Raw genomic sequence first — 24259 nt, 5'->3', positions numbered from 1 at the left:
TTTAATACACATGATCCTTATCCAACCCTCAGTTAAAAGGAGCTACATTGTGGCCAAAGACATATGAAGGGCTGGTTGCAGAAGAATGAAAAGGTTGTAACAAAGGAAGAAGAGAACGACACACAAATACCATTACCAAACCAAATAACTAACTTGTATTTGTGTGTAATTGTGTGTGTGTGTGTGTGTGTGTGTGTGTGTGTGTGTGTGTGTGCACATATTGTATACTATTTGTTATAATCTTCCATGTGGAGTTTTCAGCCTTCTTTAATACAAGGAACACAAGAGTTTGGTAACACCTGTGATACAATAGAACACATCTGTGGGTTTCAGAGCCACAGGTGTTTAATAGAACACATGGTTGATACTGCTTCTATGAAAGGGGCACTCCTGGTTTTAAAAACAGCTCCCTTTACACACACGCACACACACACACACACACACACACACACACACACACACACCTTGACCTCGCTTTCTACTTCTTCCCATTTTTGATTACCAATATTTCTTCCTTATACAAAGCAAACATGCTATTGAATGACACGATTGTGCATTAGATAAATGATATTTAAGTAACACTGATAGCAGAATCACGGTTGCCTGGTTACTCATAAAAGCTAATCCTACTCAGAACTACTGGAATATTGAAGTTCAGAGCCAAGAATCTTCTGAAAACTACTGATACTGAAAGCAACTCTGCCTTCTGGGTCACTTAACCCTGCTACATTTATACTCAGACACAGTTTTTGGCACAGAATACCAAGTTTCTTTTGTAGCTGTTTGGAGGCTGAACTGTCATTTCTTGTGCTTTGATATGGCTTTGGAAGGCTGGTCTGCTCCTGTGTATGTCTCATGCTTGATACTGTACGGTCTAGGGGTTCAGAAGACACGCTATTTAGCACATGAAACACCAAATACAGCAGACACAAATCAATAGAAAAAAATAACTTCTTTTTATTTACAAAAACAAAAAATCCAAATATTGGATGCTGTAAACAAAATTCACAATCTGTTCCCTCTAGCACTGATACGAACATGTCAGTTTTGAAGAGTCCATTTCTCCACCAACTCCTTTCTCTGCCTGTGACACACAATTGCCAAAACATTCCAAGGGTGACCCGAGGTGCAGCTTGCTGTAGTAGAACAACTCAAAGCAGGCAATGGTTGTAGAGAAGTGGGGGTGAAGGTCAACAGTAAACAGAGCCTCTTACATTCTGTTAAACTTTACAGCAAGATCCCCAAGCCCCTCACCACCTCCCACTTTGTTTTCTCACCATTTACTTCTCAGCAAGCCATTTCCATTACAAAATGTGACAAGGAGATCCCTCCACAGCACTGAAATGGTGATACTAAAAGAAATATTTAAAAAAGAGTATATTCAAATAGGTGCTATATATGAAAACAGGGGTTTTTTTTTTTTTTTGGCTTTTTGTTTTGTTTTATCTAACAGTTTTTTTTCTTCCACAACAAAAGCTTATTTTGACAGCTGCTGACAGCTTTTGACATAATACATTTCATTTACAAAATAGTTCACAATATTTATTTAACAAGAATTGCATTGAAAACAAGGATGTAGACAGTAAAGCAACCAACAACAGCAAACAGAAAGGGGTGGCATAAACAGTATGTTCACTTTTCATTTCCTTTCCTTCTTGGCTTGAATCTTCTGCCCATCCTCGTATTTTTTTGGACCCAGGGTCAAAGCAGTCTATACCAAAGAGAGCAGGTGCTCGATTCAGTTTTTCAAAGTCCATCCCCCTGCAAGAGTCCTTAAGACAGTTGAATTTACTACATATGAAGTAAACTTTGTAAAAGGACATAGTCACAGGCTAAGTGTTCTCTGACATGCCAGACTGGACACATGAGAATAGCCTCCAGAAGGCAAAACTTCTTCCTGTTTCAAAGTAACAGTGCACTAGGCCAGATAAACACAAAAGCAAACAAATCATGGGCACTGAGCAGAAATAGAGAGCTCTTCTTTGCTCTGACATTCAGATTTTTAGGCCACACATCCACAAAGAGATACATATATTCCATTGAGTGTTCAACTACATACGCACAGGACTATAGTATGCACAAAATAGAAATAAATTATATAAGGGTTAAAGTAAATGCCAAAAGTTGTCTTGAACACAGCCTGCTCTATCTGAATGCCATGTGCTGGCACTTTTGACTAAGCTACCAACCATAAAGTAAGCAAGCAAAGAATATAAATACTTGAGAAAGTAAATGAAAGACATATTTTCCAATAAGGCTCCTTCAAACAAAAACCTGTGCTGTAAATTAACAGCAGGTTGCTGCTATGGCAGAGCCAGAGATCCCCAGACTTTTCAAAAACAGTGGGCAACTCATGTGTGCAGAGTTAGCACGAGCAGAAACCAGGTCACCAGATGAGCCTCTGCTTCCAAGCAGTCCAAGAGAACTTGCTGAGAGCTAGGCAGGCTGGACTGTGGCTTCTGATAGGTGAGTGCCAGGCTTAATCTGCAAGCCAAAGAATGTTTCCCAGGACTTTGCACTTGATTTTTTTCAAACCCAGGGCAGTGATGAGGAAAACTGAACCAACAAAGGAGTATGATGAGTTCCTTATAAAAGAGAGTTGCACTGTTGGGGGCTGTGACAGCTTGGTGGAGATTCACAAGGAAGCTGCTACAGCAAGCCAGTCTGGTTCCGGTTAAGGCTTCAAATACAGATGCACAGAAGGGTGGTCCAGACAGATCAACCTGGACCAATCTGACCATGGGAACCTGAAAGATGCCCAGGTAACAAAAAAACCAATCACACTGTCAATGTGAGGGTGCTATTTTATCCCTAGTTCTCTGTAACTGATTGGGTCTACAGAGGAATCATCATAATTAGCAGTCATTCATGAAGGTTCAAGAGAACTGTGTGATTGCTTCACAACAGGAAAGGGTTTTTTTAATGCATTTGTTTTGTTTTTATAAATGTGGTTTTAGAGACCAGTGTCTACAGGGCTGAAAAAAGTGAGTTCGGATTACCTGTCACTGAACTGAACAGGAAAATATCAGTTCACATCACAAAGGTATACAAATGGCCTCTTGGAAAGAAAAAAAAAGTTTGATTTGATCAAATGCAAAGTGATTTAATTTAAGATACAATACTAAATATTTCTATGCAGTGTGACAACCAGATCAAACAAGTTTCATATCGGATAAATTTATAAAATGTATATATAATATATATCCTATATATAAACTTTATGTAGTTGTGCAAATGCTCTTTAAAAAGGGTCATTTCACATTTATTAAATTCTAGTGGTCCAAAGTGCAGAATGCACTCATTTGTATCTTCATTTAAATATTAAGAAGTAGTGTTCAGGTCCCAGAAAAGCATTTTTTTTTTTAGCAGTTAATCGATTTAATTATCCTATCTCTGGACCTTGATCCACAAGTTCTATGCCTTGAAGGCATGCAATTGTATTTATTTAAGGGGGAGGGGCTTAGACTGTCAAAATGTCAGGTCAAGTCAATTAAAAGGTATTCTATCAAATATTCTCCCATTTGTGAAGTCCTCTGGTTCAATGAAAATAAGAAAAAAAAACTCACTAAAAAGTATAATCTCTGCTTTTCCTATCAAATATATTATTCATTTCCCTCCATTTGTCTTATTTTTATATGGGTTTAAGTCATCATTGCAATATGCCCATGTCTTCTATGATTCTACCTAAAACATAAAAAGCACTGTATTTAAAACAGTTCCTATTTGATACATTATTTTAGGTCCTAGACAAAGTAGTGTGTGTATATATACATATCACATATATGTGTGTGTATACACACAAACAATATACACACATATCTATTATAACATCACACCAAACAATATCAACTTTATATAGGTATTTGCCAAGAAAAAATAGGGCATTCACAAGCTTATACTTTGTTTTATTTTTTTTCTTGAGTCCCTGATAAAATAAAATAATTATTAAACCATAAAATAACCTTTTCCACGTCAAATCATCTGACAGCAACAGGCACTTTGATGGGTATCGGTGTGTGTAACAAATATAGTAAAACTCTATATATCCTATTCTATCTCTTCTGCTTGGGAATTTTTAATCTGTTAAATCTTTGGTCCTTGAGCATATTTTCTTGGCTACAGCTGGTTTTTGCTTGCGCCTTCAGATTCTAAAAACACGCAAGCTATGCACGAAGCTGGAATTAATGGGTTGTGTCATCATTCCGTTCTTCTGTTTGTTATGAGAACAGCATCAACCTACTGCTGTTCCTTTGGACTGAGCTGTTTCTATGAGGAAAACAGGATCTTTCCAAAGAGAGCGCTCCCTGCAAGAGGAACACTAGTCTACCTTTCCCATGTTATTCCTCTTAGACCTCCCTCAACTGACAGGCAAGGCTTTTTCCTCCCCCTTAAAGAAGTTTTTCCACCATCCCCCTCCTCTGTGGCAGAGCTATGGGAGTCTTTGCTGCAAACCCATATTGTCAAAATCAAGCCTTTTTTTTTTTTTTTTAAATCCCCTTGTTTTCTTGGGAGAACTTGATTGCTTTTAATAATGGGCCTCTTTTGTTTCAATACAAGATCCAATTGGGTAGAGACTGTGGAGGGGGTGGGGGGTGGAGGGGGTGGGGGATGGACTAAGGAGGGTAATGAGGTGAGAGCATTGCTCCCTCACCAATGGAAAGATCCATGACCATTGCCAAGCTGAAAATCAGGAGGACATCCCTAATTAGGACTGGGTCACTCCATTTTTAGTTGTTGTTGTTGTTGTTTTGTTTTGTTTTTCTTTTTCTTTCATTCTTTCTTGCTTTATTTTATTTTCCTATCTTATCTGAAATGGCTTCCCTACAGGACATTTTTAAGTGATTCTTAATTGCAGGGTAGCCAAGTGGAGTATGTTTGCTGCTGGCACGTGAATACTGGCTGAACTTGTGCAATGTAGTAATTGCTGAAGTTAGCATCGGCAACATAGGGGGCAGGCTGGTAATAGCAAGTGACATTAGCCACGTTCGGGATGACATTTTGGTCAGCTAGCACCCGGATGGCCAGCATGGTGATCAGGTTTAAAGTCTGCCTCCTTTCATGTCCCATCAGGCACACCGTACTCTCATTTACCACGCTATGAAGGGTCATGAGATAGTCATACTTGCGGTCTTCCAAGCCCACGAAGTGGTTCTGCAAGTAGGATTCCAGCTTTCTCTGCTGCTCGCCGATGTCTGAGAAGTCAATAAAAAAACGGGAACACATGTACCTCTGCAGGGTCTTGATCTCATCTGAGGCGGGCCTGAAGCCCCTCACTAAGAGGTTACAGTATTTAAGCAGGCCTCCGCCTCTTATCTCCTCTGGGTTCCTGGTGGCAATGATCTTGTTGCAAAGATGATCAAAGGCCTCGTGGAAATCACCGTAGACACTCTCGCCGATTATCGTGGGGTGGAATGTCTCTGTCATTGGGTTCTCTGAACACTCATAAAAGAGGAGAAGAGAGTCTAATTTGATCTGGAAAGAATCTACACTGAATTCAAACTGCCTCCGGAGGGAGTCCACAAACTTCAGCTCCACGTTTTTGCCGCTGTTGTTCGACAGGGATATAAGACTCCACCGGTCAGAGTCATTGCACACTTTAACCATTTTCTGCACATAAGCTTCCTAGGATTTAAAAGATAAAAGAAGATGAAAAAAAAAACTGGGAAGGAAACTATAAATGCGTCTCTGCTGCTCAGCAGAGAATTATTTTGCTCCTTCCTGTTTGTTTTGTTAAGTTTCAGCAAAACACTACCTACAAGCTTCAACAGTCTTTGGAAAACAGGGGGAAAATACATTTAACTAGTAGTTTTGCCGTCTGGGAAAGAGACTAGAAGTAATAGTTTGAGGCTTTTGGCAGGCGCAGCAGCGTACTAAGAGGTTCTGTTGTCATGTCTGACTTCAAATGTTATTTTTTGAAGATGGTCTAATAGGCGCAGTGTTCACACAGTATCCGCAGAAGGGCAGACAGTGTTGTACGCCTCGCTTGCGCACCCTCCTCCCCTCCCCCTTAGACAATCAATCTTATCAGTCTGGTGTGTCCCTCCAGTGACATGCTACAGTTACACAGCCAAGGAGGAACTAAATTGCCTTCAGACAACTTTAATTAATTATACAAAATGCCACCTAAACCGAAGGGGAGGGGCACAGGACTACACCCTCAGCTCGTTAGCAGAGAGACCACCAAATATCTTAAATGCCAAAGAAGGCACTTGAATCCAGAGTAGGAACCTATTCACGTTTTCCAATACAATAAAAACCCATTGACTCAGTTTCAGCTTCAGGCTGCTATTTTCCCAAAGCCTAGGTCACAAGATGAGTCAAAAAAAAAAAAAATTTACATCATTCCATCCATCCACCAATCAGAATATACCCTGGACAGGAGTCCAGGAAGGAAAGTCAACAGTTAAACCATACAGAGAGGGAAGAGAAGAGAACGCAAAGGAGGAAGCGCAGAGTTGTGGCGCTGGAGCTCCCAGGAAACTAAAACACGCCACACCACTCACGCACCTTAGTTCATTGGTGGAAAAAAAAAATCAAAACTGAACAAACGTACTCACTACCGCCGCTATTAAGGCAAGCCAGACGTGCTTCGCCCTCCCCCGCCCCCCGCCGCCTCCCTCCCCCCTCCCCCGGACTCCAGTCCTGCCACTGTGCCCAAGCCCACCTCCAAAGGGGCTTTACCTTGAGAGTAAGCGGTGTGATCTTCTCCTTATTCACCCCTTCGGGCAAGAAGTCTAACAGGCAATCCAGCACGACATCCTTCACAGTCTGAAACTCCTCTTCCCCACGCAGGTCAGCGCAGAAGATGAGGTCCAGGTCCTTGTAGCCCAGGCCACTGTCCTGGTGCAGGACGTGACTGGCGGCTGAGCCGTTGAGGCGCACGTCGCGGACACCTATGCTCTTCTCCTCCAGGCGCCTCCGCACCACCTTCACAATCAGGCTCGGCTGGAGCTCGAGCGTGGGGAAGTTGCCGCGCCCGTGGATCGGGATGGTCTCGCTCAGGATGCCGTCCAGCCGCTGCACTTGCTCCCAGTTCAGCACGTTGCAGTGCGCTGTGGGGCTTTCGCAATAGTCCGAGCAGCGGTCCCCGAAGCTGACGCCGCCGCCGCCGCCAAAGTCGCCACCCAGGGGGATGAAGGGGCCTCCCGTCAGCTCGTCCTCCGCCATAGCAAAGTACCCTTCGCCCTCGGCCATGTAGTGCCCGCCGAACGCCACTTGGCCTTGGTCAGTCCTAAGAGGAAAGAGTGAGTTTAGGACAGCAGCAGGCATATGCGCCGGTGCGGGGACAGGGGCCCCGCCGAGGGGCCTGAACTCCCCCTCCCGGATTATGATCCGCCTGGAGCTGCCCAGAGTAGCCCTCCTCCCATGACCGACCCCAGTGCCCAGCCGCCCGCCGCGCCCCGCAGAGCAGCCCCGCACCAAAAGTATCTCTGATGCATCTGGAAAGCACAAGCGAGAGTCCCGTCTGTGTCACCTGGAGGCGGCCGCCCCTTCTAGGAGCGCAGGCAAGCGAGGAACCGCGAGGCAAACACACTTCGCAGGAGCTGCGAGTGCGCACCGGACAGCCGCCCGCGACTTCTCCGCGCAGACCCCCGCCGCGCCCTGAGCGTTCCCGCCCCTTGCCCGCGCCCCGCCCGCGCCCCCGCTGCGGTGGTCTCAGAGGTGGCGGCTCCGGACGCCGCCGATGCCGCCGCGCACACTCGCGTCTCTGGAGCTTTAGCAGTTGTGCGGGGGGAAATGTCTTCAGTACTTTTTTTATACAGGGCTTCTCTGCGCTTCCGGGGGCCCCAGCTCGCATTGCTCGCCACACCCTCTCATTTGCATAGGGCACCGCCCCCCAGCGCCACCCCCGCGGACAGTCGCTGGGTGGACAGTCGCCGGAGCTCAGAGCTGCTGGAGCCAGGCCAGGGTGCGCGGCCCCTGGCTATGTGCATAAGCAGATGCCTATGGCTCATACGGGTAGATTTATCCATTTCTGCACGTCCTCACACGCACACCCCTAAACAGGAGACACTTTGAATGCCCTAAATGTGATAGATGACCATCAAACCTGGATCAGGGCTAAAAATCGCGCAACTACAGAAACTTTCCAAGCCTAGCCATCAGACCGGGTGCGGCGCGTCATTGCTGCGTAACTCTGGGTCTCCTGGAGGTTCCTTCAACAGTGTCCGTTTGTGGCTAGACCGCCGATTCCACTAAAGACCCTGGGCCAAGTGTGGTCGCCAGAGGCAACTTGTCACGCACGTCGTTCTCTGTGCGGGAGGGGGAGGGTTTGCTGAGAACTGAGTTTCGATTCTGGAAACCTCGAGAACTGCTGGGGAAGTCGAGTGCCAGCCAGCCAGCCTTAGAGCGCCGGCCAGCTGCTGCGCGCGCGCGCGCGCGCGCGCGAACGGGTCAGGCGCGCGTCACCCACCATAAAGCTCCGCGGCGTCGTTGCCAACCGGCGGGGTCGCGGAGCGCAACCCTAGCAATGCAGCAAAAGCGGCCTCAAGAGTGGCAGTCCTTCGATGCAGACCCAGGAGGCGAAACGCGTCCCTTGCAGCCTCTAGGGTTCTCAGTTCTAAACTGAAAAGAAAAGGGGAAAAAAAGTCAACGATCTAGGTAGTGTCTGGCTTCTTACTAGACATAAAGGGCACATTTAAAAGATATTAAATTTCTCCCCTCCAGCTTCGGTCGCTAGTGTAGTGCTTAAGGATTGAAAAACTTATCTCCACGCTCTGGCACCTGGCACCACGGTGTTTGCTAGAAAGCTCCCAGCTTTCGCTTGCCCACTTCCTCCCCCACTCACTTCCTCCTTCCAAAGTAATGCTTAGCAGCCCTTGCTCCAGGTAGAGGCTACGGCCCGCTGCAGACGGGATAGAGATGCCCGTGGGATGAACAGCCGTTCCCCCAAGGCCCTACACAACTCCAGAAAACCAGCCTCTTAATTTGGGGTGTCCTGGCCTAGAAACCCAACCTGTGCCACTGAGTTGAGGGATGGGATGCAGGGGTGTCGCCCACGCAGATCTAACTGCGTGACAACACCGCCCCCTGCTGGTGCCCTGCGGAGCTGAGTCCCCAAAATGGAGAAACTTTACTAGAGGCCAGGCTTCCACACAGTAGGCCAGGCCTGGGCCTACTTGGGCTGAGCAACCAACCGAAGCAGCCCTGGATTCCTACCTACACTGTTCTCAAAATCCCACCCCTTCCTTTCAGGATGTGTCCAACCGTGAACGCTGCCTAGAAACACAGTTCATATATATGAAATTGAGGCAGGCGGGATATCTCACTGCCTACCTCAGACTGGCCTCACAAATTCAGCGTCCCTCTGAGAATTACTTCTGTGAGCCACTACTTCCAACCGAAGCTCTTTCCACACACCTCACAGCCTTCAGGTCAAGAAGCAGGCATCCAATGCCTTAGCCAGTGGGTATTAAGCAAAGGGATTAAACGGTAACAAAAGCCTCCAAAATTCATAGCTAGCAAGTTGTGGGGTCAGGCCTTGCACCCTCCCACCCATTTGACTGTGAATGCTATTCAGTCCTCATTGCCTGGATGAGATGTCACTGGCTTAGTTCTTCCTTCTCAGGGAAAACTGAGGCAAACAGTGCGGGGGAGGGGCCAGTGAGAGAGAACTGTGGATGTGGCTCAGTGATAGAGTGTTTACTATCCCTGAATTTAAATTCCATGTTCGCGCGCGCGCACACACACACACCCTTAGCGGGGAATGAGAATGAAATAATGAAAAAAAAATTTTTTTTCGGCTTTTCGAGATGAGGTTTCTCTATGTAGCCTTGGCTGTCCTAGACTTATTTTGTAGACCAGGCTGACCTCAAACTCACAGAGATCTGACTGCTTCGAAAATATTTTAATACGGTATCAGGAAATATTTTCTTCAAAGTCTGGTAACAATTTTTCATTTTCTTAAAATAATGTCAAAGGGGATGATCATATATTAAATACTCTGCACTGAAAAGAAGCGTTAGTTCAATTCTACTCTCGTTACTTTGTACTATATTTTAAGCTTGCAACAAAAAGACTGAGAAAAACAAAGCCCAAACCAGCGTAGCCTGTGAACGAGCGAGCGTGCGTTGTTCACACCTGCAATGTGTCTTGCGTCGCTGACATGGCTGACGGGATCTTCAGTTTATTTAGAAAACTGCCAGGGGATCTCGAGGACCCAGCCAGAGCTTCTGTTGCCCCAGCGGTTGCTGCATCCTGTTTTCTAGGAGGGGACCCTCTCCTAAACAGTGGCCACACTTCCCTGCACAGCTGCTCCCATGGCTTCTCTCAAGACCAGGAAACTTGGCTGAGAAGCAGAAGCAGACTGTGGAGGGCCTGCTGTGTCGCACCACGTGCTGGGGAAAAGAAGAGTCCCTGCCACCGGCCACGGTGGGGAACGCCCCGTTTCCTCCTATCTGGCTGTTCTTTGGGGATAACACTTCCTTTATGACAGCGCATTCCCCCGTTGCCAGGCAAAAACTAGACCCTCCTGCCTGCCTCCCACACTGGGACATCTGGGGGCAACTTGCTCTTGGCAGTGCCATAGAAGGCAATTGAATTACTGGATTAATATATGCCTGCTGCATAGAGGCTACTTGTTACACGCGGCTGAATGGAAGCATATGTTCCTCATTGTTCCTCTTCTGTCGTCAAACTGAGGTAATATTTATATTCTGGACAGTTGCTTTAGCTTCTGGGCTTGTTTGCTAATTTGCTTTTCCTCTTTAAAATGGAAAAAAAATGAAGACCAATGGCAATGTGCCATGAGATGATAAAGCTAAAGCCATCACAATGGGCTCAGCATTTAACGGCACCTACTGCTCTTTTAGAGGACCCCCTAATAAACCTAGTTCAGTTAACAATTTAACAATACCCATTATTGGGCAGCTTACAACCACCTGTAACTCCAGCAAGGCCTCCAAGAGCCTCCACAGGTCACACACGGGCGCACTCATGCACTCACACACACACACACACACACACACACACACACACACGGGGGAAGGGAGAGAGAGAGAGGGAGGGAGGGAGGGAGGAGGGAGGGGGAGAGGGAGAGGAGAGAGAGGAGAGAGAGAGAGAGAGAGAGAGAGAGAGAGAGAGAGAGAGAGAGAGAGAGAGAGAGAGAGAGAGAGAGAAACACACATAATTGAAAAAAAATCTGGAAATATTAAAACCACCACAAAACTGAAATAGTATATTTGGACTACTTCTTGAGAAAGCAAAAGATCTTTATCTGAAATTTTTAATGGAAAGCCTAATATAGATTTTTGAGGGGAAAAGAATCATTTATAACTACTTCTTCTTGTTTGCAGCTTATTACTAACAATCAATCCAGGCTTAGTGCAGTAAGAAAAAGTTCAATTTTGGCCTTAATAACATTGAATTTGCTAGTATGCACCAGACAGTATGCTCGATATTCTAAATACACCATCTTTTAAACTAAGATCTCCCCCACACCATGGCTTTGTATGTTGTATCCCTATTATATGGATTGAGAAAGAGAAGCATTGCAAGGCCAGGTTTCTTAGAGAGATGGCAGAGGCTTATACCCACCCATCCATGTGGGGGAGGGTCGTTGGTGTCCGGGAGTCTTGCATCCTATAGACTGACCGTCCCACTGCCTTCTGATACTCTCTTTAAACTTGAAATTAACCTGCAATTGTGCTTTACCTATTTCTTTCCAGGTACTAGATGTTCACTCTGGTGTAACATTGGGAACTTCCATGTTTAATCTTGAGTCAACTACTAAGAGCCAAACTGCACCGTGAACTGATGGGACTGACGGCGACTGCTTCCTCCACACACAGGAAATGACCTCTGCAGCGATGAAGAGCTAGCAAGCTAGCAGCTTCAGGCAGAGGTTTGCAGAAAACCCCCCACAAAGGGAAGCACAGTAGGAGGTTTGGAGGCTGGCCCAAGTGCACTGAGCAGTGGAGCCCTTTCCTCCTCTTGTTCTCTCTGATCCCTATCATCCCAAAGATGGCTTCCGAAGATGAGGAGTAACCAAACAGGAAATAGTTTCCCAAGCTCATACCCAGAAGCAGAGGGAAAAGACTAGTCCAGAAAACCTCTTTTAAGACTCTAACTTCTCTCTCACAGCCCTATGGTCAGGTTCCCTCCCTTAATTACGTTGCCCTCTTGGTCTTTTCCACACCAGCTTCTCCCTTCTCTTCATGATCTTCCAACATTTGCTGCCTCTACACTTTGACCATTTCCACCAAGAGTGGCACAGCTGTGAAGGCATACTGCAGTGTTGGCAGAAAAGTGCCAATGTCTGAGATGTGTGCTCTGGCCACCTGCCCCATTCAGAGGGCAAATCTCAGTAACTTAAGATAACCAGGGAGGGACAGCTTCCTTTTCCAAATACGGACACACATGTGTCATCTCACAGAAGTCCCGAGACCTCTTTGCTCCCCCACTAGCAATGGCTGAACAGCAACTGATCACAATGTTCTATGTAGAAGTTAAAATTCACAGAGGAGATTATTTTTAAGAAGAGTAAACGGTGCTTGTAAACATGATTTTTATTGTGATTCTTCAAGGAAATAAGACATTCCTCAAAGACTAACAACATCCCAGGATATAACATTTTTAAGCTATATCAAAAATCCTATTCTAAATTATTATTTAATATATTATTAGTAATTGTTTAGTTACCTTTTGTTGTTGTAATAAAATACCATGCCAGAGGCACTTTATAGAAGTGCCTTTATGATTTATTTTGGCTTATGGTTCTCAAAGGATAAAAGCCCATCATGGTGAAGAAGCATGGCAGCAGGCAGGCATGGTGGCCAGTGTAGGAAGTGAGTAATCATGCCTTGAACCATGAGCACAAACCAGAAAAGGCAAACTGGATGTAAGTGAGTCATTTCACTCTCAACCCCTGGTTCAAGAGTCTTCCTGCAGCAAGGCTGGACCACCTAAGTGTCCCACAAACAGCAATAGCACCACCAACTGAGGACCAAGTACTCAAATACTGAGGATGCTAAGGAACATTTTTCATTCAAACAACCATACAGTAACCAACAACAATTATCAAAATAATAACAATTACAATTTTAAATCTTTTGACCCTTCCTCTATATTAACTCATTTTATCTTCAAAACTATTCAGCTGGCTCTAATTTTACAAATGACGGTCGACTAGGTGAAGTCTGCCATGTCTGTAAAAGTAGTCATAGAAGAATTAAGGTTATACAATTTCCCTTAGCTGACACATTGCTGAGTTTTATAGTTGTGTTTAGACTTAATGCCAGAAATATTCAGCTCCATTTAAAGGACCCTCTGGCTACTCAAAGGATCTTTTGACTTGGCTACATCGCACTATTGGATTACTGAGTATCTTATTAAATGTGTCATTTCCTAAGGCATTTCTTTCAAGTGTATTCCTTTGATCTATCTGGCCATAGAAAAATAACTCTATTCACAGTTGTAGATCATTGATGAAATTCCACAAACAGGTACCCATATGGCTGAAAAAATTTATGTCATCACATTAAATTCAATACCAACTGCTCCTTTCTAGAATTCTTCATCAGAGAGATCAGCCAGACTTTTCTGGTACTGCTATTGATGCTGATTATGCCAACGTTCCTTCCTGTTATGACATCTTGGTGAAATGCTTACTGTTTCAATCAATGTCGTAAGTTTTATAGACCACACGGTTGTCCCCGCTCCAGACAAGAGAGATGTTCAAATTTTGCATTCACTTGGTGAAATGTAAACTAGAAATGTACATGTTATTCTCCCAAATTCCAGATGTGGATAAATAAGCTGCTGTTTTGGGCTACAGTACTTTCCTTGTACGTTTATACTGAAAGATGTTGGACTACCCTGACAAAAGGATGATGCTTACTTACCGAACATGTGAAACACTGTGGAGGGTAGAAAGGGGGGGCTACACTCAATCATTCCTCCTTTTTAAGAGGAATGCATCCCCCCAAATACTTGCAATCCCTTTCTTGTAGAAAATGAGGCCCTCTTCTATGGGTGGGCTCGTTTCATCTTGATCTATGTCAGCCAGTTCTTGCCTGGAACCTGTACTGACATATTGGGTGCCCACTGGAACCTGTACTCACATATTGGATGCCCACTGGAACCTGTACTGACATATTGGATACCCACTGGAAGCTGTACTGACATATTGGATGCCCACTGGAAGCTGTACTGACATATTAGATGCCCACTGGAAGCTGTACTGACATATTGGATGCCCGCTGGAACCTGTACTGACATATTGGATGCCCACTGGAACCTGTACTGACATATTGGATGCCCACTGGAAGCTGTACTCACATATTGGATGCCCACTGGAAGCTGTACTCACATATTGGATGCCCACTGGAAGCTGTACTCACATATTGGATGAACCTGTATGACATATTGGATGCCCACTGGAACCTGTACTGACATATTGGATGCCCACTGGAAGCTGTATTCACATATTGGATGCCCACTGGAAGCTGTACTCACATATTGGATGAACCTGTACTGAAATATTGGATGCCCACTGGAACCTGTACTGACATACTGGGTGCCCACTGGAAGCTGTACTCACATATTGGATGCCCACTGGAAGCTGTACTCACATATTGGATGCCCACTGGAAGCTGTACTCACATATTGGATGAACCTGTACTGGCATATTGGATGCCCACTGGAAGCTGTACTCACATATTGGATGCCCACTGGAAGCTGTACTCACATATTGGATGAACCTGTACTGACATATTGGATGCCCACTGGAAGCTGTACTCACATATTGGATGCCCACTGGAAGCTGTACTCACATATTGGATGCCCACTGGAAGCTGTACTCACATATTGGATGAACCTGTACTGACATATTGGATGCCCACTGGAAGCTGTACTCACATATTGGATGCCCACTGGAAGCTGTACTGACATATTGGATGCCCACTGGAAGCTGTACTCACATATTGGATGAACCTGTACTGACATATTGGATGCCCACTGGAAGCTGTACTGACATATTGGATGCCCACTGGAAGCTGTACTCACATATTGGATGCCCACTGGCACCTGTACTGACATATTGGGTACCCACTGGAAGCTGGCTTCCTTTACATGTGCTTCCCGTGCTTAAAAGACATGTTTACTAATGTGAAACTACATGAGTCTGTTTCCTGTCAACAAAACAAATCAGCTGAGGCTTGGTACTCTGTAGAGAGAGGAACTTCATTAACCCATTGTTTGAAGTGTTGAAATGATAAATTCTGGCATCTGGGGCCATGTATTTGACTCCCGGAGATAGCCTCTTGATGTGTCACAGCATGGCTTACTGCAGCATGGGGGCAGGACTGGTTACAGGGGAGACCTTGAAGAGCTGAAGCCAGAGGGTTGATTCAAGGGCCCAAGGCTTAGTCATCTTCCATTATGCCTCCCTCCTAAAGGGCTACCACAACTTCCACCGCACTGGAGATTGGTCTCCATCATCACTTGAGCTTTGGAAGGGGCAGCCTCCAGACCATATTCAAACTCTAACACCCATTTGCCTAGCACCAGTTTTATATACTTAATCCTGAGATTGTATGACTAACAGGGGAATCTGTGGGAACCGCACAAGACACATTTACCTAAGTCATATACTATGTCAAGTGTCATGAACTGCCTTATGTGATGCTTGTGAAAAATTAGCATGGGCTATGATTATCAATTTTTAAAAATTCAGAAGTTCTGAAATCTTGAGTACAAAATATACGTAAACAAGTTTCAAACCTACTAGACGTAGAACATAAATTACAAAATACAAATCCTGCAGAGCAGACTCTAGGGGAAAACTCATGCCCTTGATAAGCCTAAGGTCCTTAGGTGTGAGTAGAAGCACTAGCTGCAACTCACTGTTGTTACTGTTAGCATATTGCTAACTCCACTAGCCTGCCTCTAGGTTTCTTCACAACCCATGAACACAACACCAGGTGTGTGCCAGACTATAAAGGGGCCAACATGGCACCTCTTAGATTCTTCCCCCCTCCCCTTCTCTCTGTCATTTTCTCTGTCCCCATGGGGCGCCCCTCCCCCTTTCTTCCTCTCCCCCCTACTTCTACTATAAATCTCTTAATATGAGATCTGTTCACCTCTCATATTTATCTTTAATGATAACCTTTGGTCCCTTGATCAAGAAGGGCTCTTCCGGTACTGTCTAGACATGCTGGAACCCCTTCCACCTGAAAAACCTTACTTTCAACCTGCACTCATGCCCCATCTGCTCCACTTCTGATGATACTGCCTGGGGCCACTTGATGAAACTCCCACCAGCCATCCCATCTACGGTTAGAAAAAAAAAGAACACAGATCTTCTGCACCTGATGACCAGACTGTCTGCCCCTGTTGTCATGGAGACCTGGGACAACTGTCTTGGGGGTTTCTGTCCTCCATGCAGACACTCATGTCACCATTTCAAAGATATCAGAAAGATCCACCAGGCTTCTGCTTTTCCTAAGCTCACTCAAAGAGTAGTCGTTCTTTTAACTCAAAATTTCTTCCCAAGCCTTTGCTATGCTATAACACATAAATGTATGTTTACCACCTTTTTCTACAATGTGTATTTCATTACAGACTGTAAACAATAATGAGGTTAACATATGTAAATTTTATCTCCTTTTGTTAACATAATAGGATACCTGTAAGCTATAGAAAATCTACCTCTCAGGTCAAATGGAATCCAGATAAGTACTGCCAATCAACGGCCTAAGTTTTCCACTTATCACCTATCTCAGAGTGTGGGGTTCCTCCCCTTTCCCTGGTTTTGGGATTCCCCTTACTAACTGATTGCTATATTCTTGTACCCGACACTGGCTGATTTCTGAGTCTTCCCTTCTGGTTGAAGTAAACACTTCCTGCCATTCTTGCCAACCTACATCCAAACCCTTCATCTAGGACCTTCTCGCTTGGGTGAGATCTCCCTCCACCAGCATGGTTCCCTCCATCCCTTCCTCTCTCCCAAGTGCTCAAAAGTCCTGGTAGCAGGTGACCGTGTCTGTTCAGGCTATGCCCTTGGTCTCTAACCAGCACTGTCAAGATGCTGGAGTAGATTTCACCAATTGTGTCAAGCCAAACCTTGCCCTTGGGATGGCTTGTCTTCCTTACTATCCGCCCCCCACCTCTTGTACTTTCTCAATTTCCTGTCTCATTGTCTCTCATTCTCTGTCTGTCTGTCTGTCTGTCTGTCTGTCTGTCTGTCTCTCTCTCTCTCTCTCTCTCTCTCTCTCTCTCTCTCTCTGTCACCCAGAAGTACTTTTTCCCTCCCTTTTCTCTCTCCTCCTGCTGCTTCTACAATAAACCTCTCTATTTCAAATCCTTGGCATCTCTCTCTATTTAGTTTTAATAATAACAGTTACCCAAAACACCAATATTTATTGTACTAATGTGACTCTAGAAAAATCTAATTTAACCTATAAACCATAGCAAAGGATTCAGAACACAGTGACTTGAGAAGTAATGAGAGAAGTTGTTGATATGTACATCATACAAACATCTTTTTTTTTTCTAAGACAGAGTTTCTTTGTGTAGCCTTGGCTGTCCTGGAACTCACATCCCTGAATGCTGGGATTATAGGCATGTGCCACTGCACTTGGCTATAAAAACATCTTAAAAGAGATCAGCTTCCAACTAATCTCTATCAAAATTCCTAAGGATTAGAAGAGAATTTGTTTTAACACTCAAGAAAAAGATGAAATATCCTCTCACATTGTAATTGAGGCTGCCTCTATGCTCATTGTGCAGGCCATGTATACGTTGAACTCACGATAATCCTCTGGCTTCAGCCTCTCAAGTGCTGAGATGACAGACATGTACCACAATGCCCGGCATGCTTTAATCTGTGTGTTACATCCTCTAAACCAAGTGCAGAGATGATGTAAAAGTAATTCTGACATCAAAGTAATGACCCTTTGAAATATTCTATGACCACTACATTGAATATACTATTATATTAACAGTTCTTCATAAAGCAAATAATTTGATTTATCAAGCTAATTATTTCCCCACTTTATGTCTAAAGAGAGAAAACACTTGAATTTTTAAAAAGAACCTAAAAAACTATTACTTAAATGTTTACCTATGATATTTAATAGCCAGATGCCTGTTCAATTTTCTTGTTTTTCATAGAGTATAAAGGAGACTGAGTGGCCTTCTAAATTTAATTAAAGACCAAATCTAGGCATGCATTTGCTCTCAATCTTGCCTTAAATATTTTGAAAGCTGCTGATGATAAAGTAACCAGAGGTATGACAATTTCAGTTTATGCTGTGTGAGAACATGAAAAACCCTAATGATTTTTGTATTCATTTATTCTTGTTACATCTCAATGGTTATCCCATCCCTTGTATCCTCCCATTCCTCCCTCCCTCCCATTTTTCCCTTATTCCCCTCCCCTATGACTGTGCCTGAGGGGGACGTCCTCCCCCTTTATATGCTCATAGGGTATCAAGTCTCTTCTTGGTAGCCTGCTATCCTTCCTCTGAGTGCCACCAGGTCTCCCCCTCCAGGGGACATGGTCAAATATGAGGCACCAGTGGAGAGTGGGGAATAACCCTAATGTTGATTCCTTCAGGTCCAACTGTGCTGTAAGGCCTTGTGAGCTGCAACTGCGATGGGGCACTGGGCTGCTTAACCAGGATGGTATGCATGTCTGACTATATGTGTAAATGTATTGATATCATCTTCATTTCTCCTCCTAGATTATTTATTCTTTCCTCACCCTGTTTCATGTCCCCTATTTATTACTCATTTGGCTGTGGAATTACTCTAATGATGCCAGAGGCTACAATTGGCACCATTTGTAACTCACTATGATTAGCCACAAATCACCTAGCATAACCTGGCTTAGTGTCTGAAGACATGAGAGTACGCTCATGTACACACAGAAGAACTAAATATAGTCAAGCTCATTTAATTTTTTAAATTTTATTAATTCATTCAGATTGCAACTCAATTGCCATCCCATCACTTGTATCCTCCCATTCCTCACTCCCTCCTGCTTTCACCTTATTCCCTTCCCCTAGGTCTATTGACTGAGGAGGACCTCCTTCCTAACTATATGGTCATAGTCTATCAAGTCTCATCTTGGTAGCCTGCTTATTCTTTCTTTGAGTGCCACCAACTCTCCCCACCAAGGGGACATAGTCAAATGTGGGGCACCAGAACTCATGTCAGAGTCCCCGCTCTTGACATAACTGTGGAGAATGTCCTTTCCATTGGGTAGATCAGAGTAGGGGTTCAATGTTTACTATTATATTGTCCTTGGTTAGTGCAACAGTTTGAGTAGACCCCCCTGGGCCCTGATCCACCCATTATGATGTTCTTCTTGTAGGTTTCTAGGACCCTCTGGGTCCTTCTCTTTTGCCATCTCCTATATTTCTCCTACCTAGAGTCTCAGTAGGATGTCCTCACGTCTATCTCAATCTCCTGGTAAGTGAAGACTTTCATGGGATGTGCCTTTTAGGCTAGTGCCCAATTATAAGTGAGTATGTACCATGTGAGTCTTTCTGCTTCTGGGTTAACTCACTCAGTATGACCATCTCTAGTCCCATCTATTTGTCTACAAATTTCAGGATTTCCTTGTTTTTAATAGCTGAGTAGTATTCCATAGTGTAAATGTACCACAGTTTCTTTATCCATTCTTCAACTGAGGGGCATTTAGTCTACTTCCAGGTTCTGGCTATTATGAATAAGGCTGCTATGTACTTGGTTGAGCATATGTCCTTGTTATGTGGTGGAGCATTTTCTGGGTATATTCCAAGGAGTGGAATAGATGGGTCTTGAGGAAACCCTATTCCCATTTTTCTGAGATAGCATCAGATAGATTTCCAAACTGTCTGTACAAGTTTGCATTCCCACCAGCAATGAAGGAGTGTTCCTCTTTCTCCACATCCTCGCCAGCATGTGATGTCACTTGAATTTTTGATCTTAGCTATTCTAATGGGTGTAAGATGAAATCTATTCAATGGAAAAACGATGGCATATTCAACAAATGGTGATGGTGTAACTGGATGTCTACATGAAGAAAAATGCAATTGGACCCATATTGGTCACCATGCACAAAACTCAAGTCCAAGTGGATTAAAGACCTTAACATAAAACCAGAGACACTAAATCTGTTAGAGGAAAAAGTGGGGAAGAGCCTGAAACACATTGGCACAGGAGACAACTTCCTGAACAGAACTCTAACAGCCCAGGCCTTAAGGTCAACAATTAATAAATGAGACCTCATGAAGCTGAGAAGCTTCTGGAAGGCAGGAGACACTGTCAACAGAACAAAGACACAGCCTACAGACTGGGAAAAGATCTTCACCAACTCTACATCTGACAAAGGTCTAATATCCAAAATATATAAAGAACTCAATAAATTAAATACCACCAAACCAATTAACCCAATTGAGAAATGGGGCTCAGAACTAAACAGAGAATTCTCAACAGAGGAATATCCAGTGGTTGAGAAATGCCTAAAGAAATGTTCAATGCCTTTAGTCATCAGAGAAATGCAAACCAAGCTCATTTGAAAGCCATCAAGCAAATAATCTAGATTGAATTATATATGCTCTGTGCGTCTGACAAAAATACACTGTAAGATATTCTCTGGAATTCTCTAGGCAGGTGTGAGATCTCATTATACAAGACCCTGATCTTATGTTCTTTGTAAGGATTTCATATCTAGCCATGTGGCTCTGACCATGATCCATTCTCATTGGAAGGCAATGACTCTTCCTATTATTTTGCTACTGCTCATATTTTGCTAATAAATTCCTATAATACGTTTTAATTACTAGTTTCACTAGAAAATAAGTGTTTGATTATAATTAAGAACACATCAAATGCAAATAAGTAATAAGTGACTTTTACCTGTGTAAGATCATATTATCCAGATACATGGATAGGTCAGCAGGCCATAACCTGCAGCATTAGCCACTGTTTCTTGCCTGTTGAAGTCTTTTCAGTTTACTGCTATCAAGGCCAGTGGGACATCCTCACAACTCTGGAAGGGCTGACAAATGCTCACTGGAGCATTGTATTTATCAGTAAATCTTTTTGTAAAATCTTTACCCCAAAAACCAAAAACAAACAAACAAACAAACAAAAAACCCTCACTGCCACCATTGAACCTCACAAACGTGATTAGTCAGAATTTGGGGAATAGCTCAAATCTTGGCCCCCAAAAATAGCCAATTCCTTTTGTCTTAATAAATTGGGCAATTTGACCTTAAGAACAAACTGAATTTATTTCAAAGGTTCAAAGGCCTTAGGTATCAGCTATTCACGTTCCTGCAACCTAGGGCAAGGGCTCTTTACTCCATGACACTTCTTCCCTACTCTTCGTTGCCTGGTAGGGAAGTCAGCAAAGTGTACGGCTCTAAACTGAACGGGATAGATCCTGAGGTAAAGGATGCAGGAACCAGTGAGATGAACAACTTTTCCTAAGTCTTCAATGGATTCTTCCTATAGGAGCTTATAATGACTAGTCTTTTAAATAACAGTCTACACTTCCCTACACAGAGCCATAGTGAACCCTTCAAGGTTGAGACTCAGGGGGAAATATGAGGAAGGTAGTCAAGACAACCACTTTTGGGGAATTATAGGGAGCCTGCGAGATGGGTGCTATTGGGAACAACATCTGGTACATGTCCTTTAGGGAACACTTCTCTAAAGCTGGATTGACGTGGGATAAGGCCAAGACATTCACAAAGGACCAGATTGGGAGAGCTCCTTCCAAGCTCATAGATGACCCAGCTGTGCATCTGGAGCCTGACCTAATATTCATGAGCAGAGGATAACAGAGGTGGAGTGAGAAGCATAATCCTCATGAGGTTCTTGCAAGGGACCAGGCCTGTAGGGCATCAAGTCTTCATCTCTGAGGAGACCTCTCTCAGGGCACTCGTCTTGAAGTTCTTGTAAAGTTGCCTTCTCTACGTCCCACCTGAACTCAAAGGCAGATATACTCTGAATCTCCATCTCTTACTGTCTGCTGGTCAGGAGTACACGAATCACCTGCCTATAGATCTGGAAGGGAAGTGCTTACAGGCTCTTCAACAGAAATGACCTTGTGCAAAGCTAGAAAGTTACCCAATCTTCATGTTAGGAGGAGCCTGCAAAGCTAGGATATGAATGACTCGAGAATGTGCGTGCCCTTTAATTAAGTTCTGAATAGAGCCTCTAGTGTGGGAGCTAGCTCTACCAGCAATCTCCAGCCACTGCCTTTCTATAGGGTTCTGTGGCTTTGATTATAACTCCTATGAACTTTTAGGACCTGGTAGTCTCTTAAGTCCTCAGCATCTGAATAATTAAACCCTACCTTTTCTTCATCCATCTAAGCAAAGTGGCAAGATGTAGAATTTTTCAAAACAAAAATGACTCAATCCTAAACCAAAAATGAAAAGGTAGTCATTACAGTCATGATGTATTAAATAAAGCCACATTTGTCAAGTTCAAGTTCTTGATCCTAAAACGAATGTGATCCAGCCACAAGGGTTCCTGGTGCGGCCCTTCCTTCCACAGCGTGGAGATCTTGCCAGTAACTTGAACAAAAGTTTTCTGGCTAGCAGATTTTTTCCTCATGCTTCCAAACGTGGTTGATATTTGACAATGGGACAAGATAGGTAATTAAAAGGAGTGATCAGCTTAAACCAGGATGGTCAAGAAATGCCCATCTGCATTCGAAAGAAGGAAAGAAAGAAAGAGAAAGGAAAGGAAAGGGGAAAAAAAAACAAGAACTAAAAGAGAAGTAGCTCCTAGCTATGAGGAGTTAGGGAGTGGTCTGGGCCTAGGGAGCAATTTGTACCCAGGCAGACAACAATCTGATATACTAGAGGAACTGAAACAAACTGAATGGAGGCAGGGCACCCAGAGGAAGGGGTGGGGACATGAGATTAGATTAGAGGAAAAGTCATAGGTCACATCTCATATGTTGTAGTGAGGAGTTAGGTTTTATTTAAGTTCAAGACGTCACTGGTGCCTATAAGCAGGGGAAGGGAGTGATTTCTCTTTAGAGATCACTCTTGCCTCCCGACGCAGTTGGGAGTTGAGAGGAGAAAAATATGAAGAAGACCGTGTAAGTGGTCAGTGTTGGTATATATGAGTAAAGGATGATTCTAGTTTGGATTTCAAACTGTGGACCATAGCCTAAAAGGAATATACAGTCCTTCTAATAGTTTTACCCCAAAACACCAATAAAGTAGACTAATGTACAATATTGAGCATGCAAATTTATTACACTGTTTCCTAACATTGTTCTTTGTTTCCGTGCATATCAGTGTGTGCACACACAAGAACACAAGTGTGCTGTGAAGCAACTTAAATTGAAGGAACCAACCAAGATTAAATAGAGTCTTCTAGAAAAGGACACAGTTAGAGAGGAGATAGGATCATGTGATATATTTTTATTGCACTTTAAAATAGCATATGTGAGGTTAATATTACTTATTGACATCACTAAAGAAGCCAGCCTCTGTGCATGCCTGGGACGGGTTATCATCAGCCTCTGGACTGCTGGCAAAGGGTTATCTAGAACATGTTTAACTGACGTAGGAAGACCCATCCTAAAAGTAGGTGGAATAATTATCTGGGTTTGGTCCTGGACTAGATCAAAAGGAGAAAGATAGCTGAGCACCACCATCTATCTTTTTCTGCTTCCTGATCAGGAATACAATGTGACCCGCTGTCTTACACTCTAGACTCCAGGACGTCCTCAGCAGGAGACACTGTACCCTGCAAGACTGAAGCCAAACAAAGCCTCCCTTAAATTGTTTTCTGACAAGATGTTTTACCATAACAATGAGACAAATAATTCAAACAATGACTCCTATATTTACCCACTAGTTAGTCTTTAAAATATAATATATAATAACTTTTGAATGTAAAAAAGCATAATAAAATTGAACTATTAGCATAAAAAATGGTATACAGCCATCATTTGTTTTTTTATTTCAGAGTACTTGTAAAGACTATTGAAATATACACTGACAGTCACCAGTAGATAATTCATTCATCTTTTGGTAAGATGATACCTTTTTAGAGTATTAGCTATTTCCAAACAGTGTCATCTATAGGAGGGAATTTTCTCACAGTGCAGTCTGGACTGTTCAGTCTGCTGTACCACATTGAAACTATTCAAAGTGTTCAAAGGTTTGCATCATTGCCACTGTGAGTAATAAAGACGCATAATGCACTGGGTTAAATATCATACCTCTGTTTTTATTTTCCCTGATATAAGATTGAATGATCTCTCTCAGAGGAAGACATCTGAATGAGTCTCTTTACGCAG

The 24259-nt window shown here is 43.6% G+C and overlaps 1 protein-coding gene and 1 long non-coding RNA gene across 5 annotated transcripts; one reads left to right on the top strand and one right to left on the bottom strand.

Moving 5' to 3' along the window:
* Positions 1–933: 933 nt before the first annotated feature.
* Positions 934–8550, bottom strand: TENT5A (terminal nucleotidyltransferase 5A). 3 transcript variants are annotated; one of them, XM_084752256.1, is made up of 3 exons: positions 8414–8550; positions 6682–7231; positions 934–5622 (listed from the first exon to the last, which is right to left on the bottom strand). In XM_084752256.1, exons 2-3 carry the CDS (start codon positions 7192–7194, stop codon positions 4846–4848), a joined length of 1290 nt encoding a protein of 429 aa, XP_084608382.1. In that variant the 5' UTR covers positions 7195–7231; positions 8414–8550; the 3' UTR covers positions 934–4845. The 3 variants fall into 3 exon arrangements, with proteins under 3 accessions (XP_084608382.1, XP_084608380.1, XP_084608381.1); XM_084752254.1 differs by lacking the exon at positions 8414–8550 and adding an exon at positions 7420–7844; XM_084752255.1 differs by lacking the exon at positions 8414–8550 and adding an exon at positions 7475–7820.
* Positions 8478–23877, top strand: LOC311580602. 2 transcript variants are annotated; one of them, XR_014773526.1, is made up of 4 exons: positions 8478–8601; positions 10004–10641; positions 11667–11842; positions 23637–23877. It is a non-coding gene; the product is annotated as an uncharacterized lncRNA (long non-coding RNA). The 2 variants fall into 2 exon arrangements; XR_014773527.1 differs by lacking the exon at positions 23637–23877 and having other exon boundaries at positions 11667–14071.
* The last annotated feature ends 382 nt before the right edge of the window (positions 23878–24259 follow it).

The sequence above is a fragment of the Acomys minous genome (genome assembly GCF_964271855.1).
Source record: "Acomys minous genome assembly, chromosome: 13".
Taxonomy (NCBI): domain Eukaryota; kingdom Metazoa; phylum Chordata; class Mammalia; order Rodentia; family Muridae; genus Acomys; species Acomys minous.
This window is presented reverse-complemented; position numbering and strand designations above follow the sequence as displayed.